Here is a 6991-nt window from a genome sequence, read left to right as displayed (position 1 = left end):
GGTCGATGCAGGACTTTTGGTGCATGCTGGGCGCAGAGTGGAGCTCATCCTGTTGGAGCTGGCCCCAGGAGATTGTGAGCTGGTGTAGCAACATGTCAACCCTCCTGGTAAACCAGGCAGGAAAAGGGACCAATGAGCTAATTCTAGTTTATTCTAAAGGTATATTAGAAAGTCTTGCAAGTCTGAAATTTCCTAATGCCGCTTTTAGCTGCCTGACCCATTAGGTGGGTCCTTCCTAAGTATCCTCCTCTGACGGTTAAGCCACTGGGGGCTCCCCCTGCTCTTCTCTGCTCCTTCCCTTGGCAGCACCTCTTTCCTTTGTCCCCAGAGGTCATTCCCAAATCCTATTTTGTACCGCCAGCCCAAGACCGTTTGCTGCCAGAAGCAGATCCTCCAATGTCCTCCCCCACCGTTATTAGAAAATGCTGTTTGACTGAAACACACGATTCTGCTTTCTTTGATCCTCTGCTCAAGTTGACCAGAAGTTGCATCCAGCTGCACAGCCGGGTAATCCATTGAATGTGTCCTAACTGCTTTTTATGTTCTAAATGAGCTATTCACAATTCACAGTTTATTTTATTTAAGAGAAATAAACTCAAGGAGTTGTATCTTCCCCAGCTGAGTGCCTGCCAACTGTTTTGGGCAGCCTTGCTCCTTAAAACACAGATGGTGGGAATTATATAGTCTATACACAGCTAGAAGGGATTGGTGGGAGAAGAGCGACTTGCCCTGAATGGGTTTTTGTAGAAACGTAAGTAGTCAGCCAGATAGTTCAGTTTGGCTGACTCGTCTGGCATCATTCAAGGTTGCCGTCAGTTTCTCCCTGCAATCCCCAACTTGCAGAGTAGGATAATTGGTGAACATGAGACATTTTTTAAAAGTATATATTACAGGTGTCTCCTTGGCTGACATAAGCATTCATTCATTCATTCGAAAGAAAAATCTTCATCAGGGTCCAGTCCAAGCCGGGAATAAACAAAATGGAGGCTGCTTTAGAAAGAAGGTTGTAGTTTATTGAAGAGCAGAACCACAAGACACGAGGCTGTGGAGCAGCTGACCCCATGTACCTGCAAGTGGTGGGTTTTTATACCTTCTTGGGCTTTTGAGGTTGTTTCCTGTTCCTGTGGCATGAACTTTGACCTGAACTTCAGTGTGCCTTTCTGGTATTCTGATGGTGGTGCCAAAATGCAGCAAGCTGGAGATCCTTATGCAACCCCTGAGCCTTGGTGGGGGGGGCAGCCGATAGAGCAGAGGAGACCGAAGGGAAGGGCTGGACTCTCACCGACTGCAGAGAGCACCTTGTGCAGAAACCGTCGGCGGGCTGAGGCTCCAAGAATTAAATCCAAGCTCCTTCTGTATTTTGCTTACTCCCAATGTAAACAAAAAAAATTCCCTTCCTTCCTCCATATTCGTTTCTTGTATGTATAACCACCCTTTGACCAAAAATAGGTCTCAGAATGACAAGTAATACAGATGAACCATAATTATCCTATAACAAAAACCTAAGCAGATCATGTTTGGTCCGATCAACAAAGTGGGGAGAAGCAACACAGATCATTTCCTGCCCAACTCTGTCTCCTTCACCCAACAGTGGAAAAAAGCTGCTGGTGCCATAGGCCGAATTTGGCCCTGAGAGGGACAAGAACTGGCCTCTGGGGACAAAATTTCTAAAGCAGAGTTTGGGACGTTTCAGCGCTGCGTCACGAAGGAGTCAGGGATCAAAGTGAGCATCTGGAACCCGGTGCCTGTAAAAAAAGCTGCTGAATCCTGGCTGGTAAACCTGAAGGCTGTGCATCGCTGGAAAAGTGACTCTTGGGGAGACTCTAGGCCGGGCTATTCCAGGTAGTCCCTGACTTACGACTGTAATTGAGCCCAGAATTATAGTCGGAATTTCGTACCCATCATTAAGCAGGTCACCACGTGACCGCACCTGATCTTACAACCTTTCTTGTGAACACTACGGTGGTTAAGCAAACCCCTGGTTCATAATGGGCCAGTTTTGCCGGAAACAGGAAAACACCTATTTCCAGCAAAAAATGTTGTAAATTGTGACAATGGGATGCTGCAGACAGCTGCAAATGTGTGCAGGTTGCCAAATGCCCAAAATGCAGTCACAGGCTGGAGGTGGGGCAGCCATCGGAATTTTGAATTTGGGCTGTAAATGGCCCCAGAGAAGTCCATGGTTAACTTTGAATGGCTGCTAAGCAACTAGTCGTAAGTTGAGGACCATCTGCACTTTCCAACAGAATCTGTTGCAAGTTCTCATTGCTCACTTGAACAGGATTGAGCCACATAACCACTTTGCCTGCTTTTATGCCAGGGTTTCTCAACCTTGGCAACTTTTAAGACGTGTGGACATCAACTCCCAGAGTTTCTGGCTGGGGAATCCTGGGAGTTGAAGTCCACATGTCTTAAAAGTTGCCAAGGTTGCAAAATGTTGTTTTACACTCATTCCAGATCCACCATTGGATGACTAGTATTGCCACTTAGACCCGCTGGAAGTCCGTCTGGGGGGGTTTCCCTCTGAAGGGAGTGCTTTGTATTTCAGATGACCTGCCTCGGATGAGGTTCAAATGCCCCTTCTGCACCCACGTGGTGAAACGGAAAGCAGACCTGAAGCGACACCTCCGCTGCCACACGGGAGAGCGGCCGTACCCTTGCGAAGCCTGCGGGAAAAGATTCAGCCGGCTGGATCACTTGAGCAGCCACTTTCGGACGGTAAACTTTTTTTTTATGTTTTGCTTTAATATAGTACCTTCAGACACATACACACATGCCCAAGACTAGGAGTTTGGGAGTTGCAGTGAAACACATCTGGAAACACTGGATGGTCAAGGCACGGGTCCTCCAGGCCAAGCCTGCATTGTAGAGAACCAGCTGGCTGAGGCAAGATTGGCCTTGAGGTCCCAGGAGAGCCTCTGCTCAGCCGGGGGACTTTGGCCAAGAGAAGCTGCTCGCAGGCAAGAAGGAGCAGCCTTGGCAGCGAGGCCGGGTGGTGGCAGCCAGAGGCCTGGCTTTCAGGAGCTGCCTTGTCTTTCCAACGAGATGGCATTGGCTGCTCCCAAGCACGCTAACCAGGTTCTGGAGCATCTACGTTCCAACAGCAGGCTAACCCTTTTAGCCTGGTTGCTCTCTGGGTGGCTCAGGGTTTGTGCAAAGCCACATCTGTCCGGAGTCTATACATTGGGACTAATTGCGTCCCCAGTTTGCACATTGTGCAGATGCAGCACTTCGGAAGATGATTCTTGTGGAGCCTCTCAGCTGTCTTCCGACTGACTATCTTTGAAAGGACAAGTGCTCTAAGGACCAGATCTGATGAGCTAGGTGGAATAATCCCATCCATCCATTTATTGCATTTTTATCCTGCCATATTCTCTCTTAAGGGCTTAAGGTGGCTGGTCCAACGTTGCTCTCTGGGTTCGTTGATCAAGTGAAGACGTAGCTGGCTCTTGATCCTCATGGATATTGGTTAAGGCAGCTACAAAAACAATTCTAATAAAATCTGTCTAAACACCAACTGGAAGGATCATCTTGCTATATTATGGCCACAATTTCTTATAATAGTGTGATTGCTCACAGCTGTTATGTTGCATGAGTCATTTACAGCAGAGGTCCCCAGCCTTTTGGGCATCAGGGATCGATTCCATGGAGAGAGGTTTTTCCGCAGACCGTGGTTTTGTGTGCTGCCTGCATCTCACAGATGGGGCTTTGCTTGTTTGTGCAGACTGGTTTCTGGCATGCCGCGGCCTGGTACTGGTTCACGGACCCGGGGGTTGGGTACCCCTGATTTACAACACTGTATGTTATATGGTGTTCAAATAGAGCTACAGAACATTCATGAATGAAGGCAAATAGATGTATCCCAGGATCATCTTGCAAGATCCAATCTGGTTCGGTCATCGGGACCAGAGGTTAGTCCTCTGATCTTTCCAAGGGCCCTTCCAACTCTGTTATTTTGTTCTGTTATTTTTCTGAAGAAGTATATTTTGCAAAGGGTGAACTACATGTGTGGCTAATACAAACATAAAATTTTAACCAAAAATGGTTTGTGCATGTACCTATTGAACCAAAAAATAAAAATTACTTCAAACCATCCTTGTATCTTATAAATTTATGAGTTGATATCACCTTGCATCTTATGTAAATTATATACAAAATTGTACAAGAGCTTTACCATATAATTACTTCACTTTGCAAGTAAGAAGTTAATTTGTTTTAATCTTCATTTAGTTTGTGCTAAAAAATAAAGAGAGAGAGAGAGAGAGAGAAGTCCTCCTTATCCTGAAATTTAGGCTTATCTTTCCTCAACCTTGACTCCTGCTGACATCATAAACAACTTCACAGAGTTTTCTTGGTGGCCATGGAGCAGTGGTTGGTTCAGCGCTGCTGCCTCCTGAGGCTTGGTTTTTTTATATCCCATCGTATTCAAACACGAATGATGTCCAGCTCTTACAGTCAAAGTCTTTTCTAGATTAAATCGATTTAACTTGGGTCTAAATTTAACTTAGCAATTCTCTCAGTGAGGAGAGTATTACTTGCTATTGCCACACAATTCAATTTCCATTTAAGCACTTTCTGGTAATCTCCCCTCCCATCACTGCAGATCCATCAAGCTTGCAAGCCCATCTGCAGAAAATGCAAGCGTCACGTCACCGAAATGACAGGCCAGGTGGTCCAGGAAGGGACCAGACGCTACAGACTTTGCAACGAATGCCTCTCTGAAGCTGGGATCGACAGCATCCGCATTGACTTGGACACAGAACCGCCCCCGGAGTTCCCTCTGGAAGAGGACAAAGACTCCAACTGGAATTACAGCGAAGACAACAGATCCGACGTGGAGATTGTAGAGGACGGCTCCTCTGATCTGGTTATCCAGCAAGTGGATGACAGTGACGAGGAAGCCGAGGAAAAAGATGTAAAGCCCAACATTAGGTAGGTATGGAGGACTGATCAGTCGTAGAGTCTCCCCCACCTTCCTGTTGCGTTATCTCATTCCTTGTCTTGACCGTTGACGCCCAGCCTGCCTGTCTGCCAGCCCAGGGTTCAAATGCACTCTGGTCTGAAGGCTTTCCATGGCTTGGGGTCAACTGCATGCAGTGACTCACGGACATGTCATTGTGTCTCTTCTGAATTTAGCTACTCCCAAGTATCACTGTTTTATTTCATAAGGAGGCCTCCGTTTCAAGATGGAGCGATGTATGAACAATTATTTGCAAACGGCGACCGTGATAACTTTTGATAATATAAAATTGTCCTCTTAATCCTTTTACAGAATTGGGAAGCCCTTCAAAATAAAAGTGAACAACTTCATAGTAATTCAGTTACTGAATTAAATTTTTTGCACGTGTAAGAGTTTTGTTTAACTGTAAACACAGATATGAAAGGTTTAGCAGTGTTTCAGCCTGTACTCAGCCAAGGACAGTAACCTCAGCTATGTGTTATCTTAGAAACACGGCCAGTAGACCCAAAGGAATGTAAGTGGACAACAATTCATAATCCTTCAGCAAGCATGCACCTTCTCCAAGCCATCATTTGTGTATTAAAATCAGTAAGTTTTCAAAACCAGCTTTTGATTCCCAAATCTGTTTTCGGTGAGCCCTCTTGGCAGGCCTTGCACCTGGTAAAACAACTGACACTTTTCAAATCTAGCACTGGAACACACAGGTGGGATTGCGGCTTTTCCTCATGATGCCTCTGTTCACGTATGTTGACTTCCTTGACTTTATTGAAATGTTACACTGCACCAAACCTGCGAGGTTGTGAAAGGTAATAACCTGTATTTTCTCATTTAGCCCAACACTTTGGTGTTTCCTTCAGTGGGGAAGGAAGCCCTGAGATCCTGATCTAGTTGCTATTTATAGTAAAATACGCTTGTAGCGTTAAGGCAGCTTCCTGATTGACAAAACACCTTTCACTGGCACAATGTGGCAAAACCCCCGAAGTCCCCCAGGCCAGTGATACTTGTCAAGTGGGCAACTGCAGTGGAAGGCTGGAGGAACACCTTTAATCCTCTTGGCTTCTACGACAGTCAAATATTTTTCCATACTGCTTGTTTATGCAAAGTGAACATATTTTGAATACATTTGAAATACTTACATCCCATCCTGGTGCCAGACTGTGACCAATCTAGGCCTCTGTTCCCCACCTTGGATCCTTCCTATAAACCAACGTTTCTCAATCGCAGAAACTTCAGTTCCCAGAATTCCTCAGTAGGGGAATTCTGGAAGTCCACATATCTTAAAGTGACCAAGTTTGAAAAACACTAATTTAACATTTCCCAATTGTGGCAACCTGTAGACGATGGTTTTCAATCTGCAGAATTCACAGCTGTGACTAGGCTGAGTGGCAACCTCATCAACAACCCTGTGAGGTGCGTTGGGCTGAGAGGGAGGGTCTGGCCCAAAGTCAACCAGACAACCTTTATGCCTAAGGCAGGACTAGAACTCACCACCTCCCGGTTTCTACCCTGGTGCCTTATCCAGCAGACCAGACAGGCTAAGGGAGGTGGCCACTTCCCGGTTTCTGCCAGGGGAAGGTGGCACATTTATTAACCTGGCTCTGAAGCAGCAGCCTTGGGCCTTTTGCAAAGCCTGGCTGGGAGCACTTCCACCTGCTGCCCCGGTTCCCTAAGGAGGGGAGGGGAAAGCTCAGGGCTCTGGGCGGCCCCTTCCTTTTGCAAAAGGGAAGCAGTCTTGGAAATGAGCAGGGTGGGTGCGGGGGGGGGGGGTCCTCTGAATTGGAAGGTGATGCCCTGGCGTGTTTGGGGACTATGAAAATTCTGATGGGAACCATTTTTGAAAAGGAGTTCTTCAGCAGCAGCACCACTCCGGGTGGCCCCCACAGCTTCCCTGGCAGGAGGTGGGACACGACGACACCCAGAAAGCTTACACTGCTCACAGGATCATCCAAGGTAGCCTTGTGCCAGTCATTCTCCCTTGTGTGGCAAGCATGAACTCCCCCTCCCACACCCCACGCAAGATTACGTCTGAGT

At 46.8% G+C, this 6991-nt stretch overlaps 1 protein-coding gene across 1 annotated transcript in view; it reads left to right on the top strand.

The window, feature by feature from the left end:
* ZBTB8B (zinc finger and BTB domain containing 8B) overlaps positions 1-5808 on the top strand; it is a gene marked incomplete at its 5' end in the record, with an annotated part of 24857 nt that extends 19049 nt beyond the window's left edge. Inside the window, 2 exons of the mRNA XM_083370094.1 lie at positions 2549-2718; positions 4604-5808. Coding sequence (XP_083226220.1) covers positions 2549-2718; positions 4604-4936 — 503 coding nt within the window. The 3' untranslated portion in view covers positions 4937-5808. The remainder of the gene's footprint in view (positions 1-2548; positions 2719-4603) is intronic.
* Positions 5809-6991: the final 1183 nt, after the last annotated feature.

The sequence above is a fragment of the Vipera ursinii genome (genome assembly GCF_947247035.1).
Source record: "Vipera ursinii genome assembly, chromosome: 9".
In the NCBI taxonomy this organism is placed as follows: domain Eukaryota; kingdom Metazoa; phylum Chordata; class Lepidosauria; order Squamata; family Viperidae; genus Vipera; species Vipera ursinii.
This window is presented reverse-complemented; position numbering and strand designations above follow the sequence as displayed.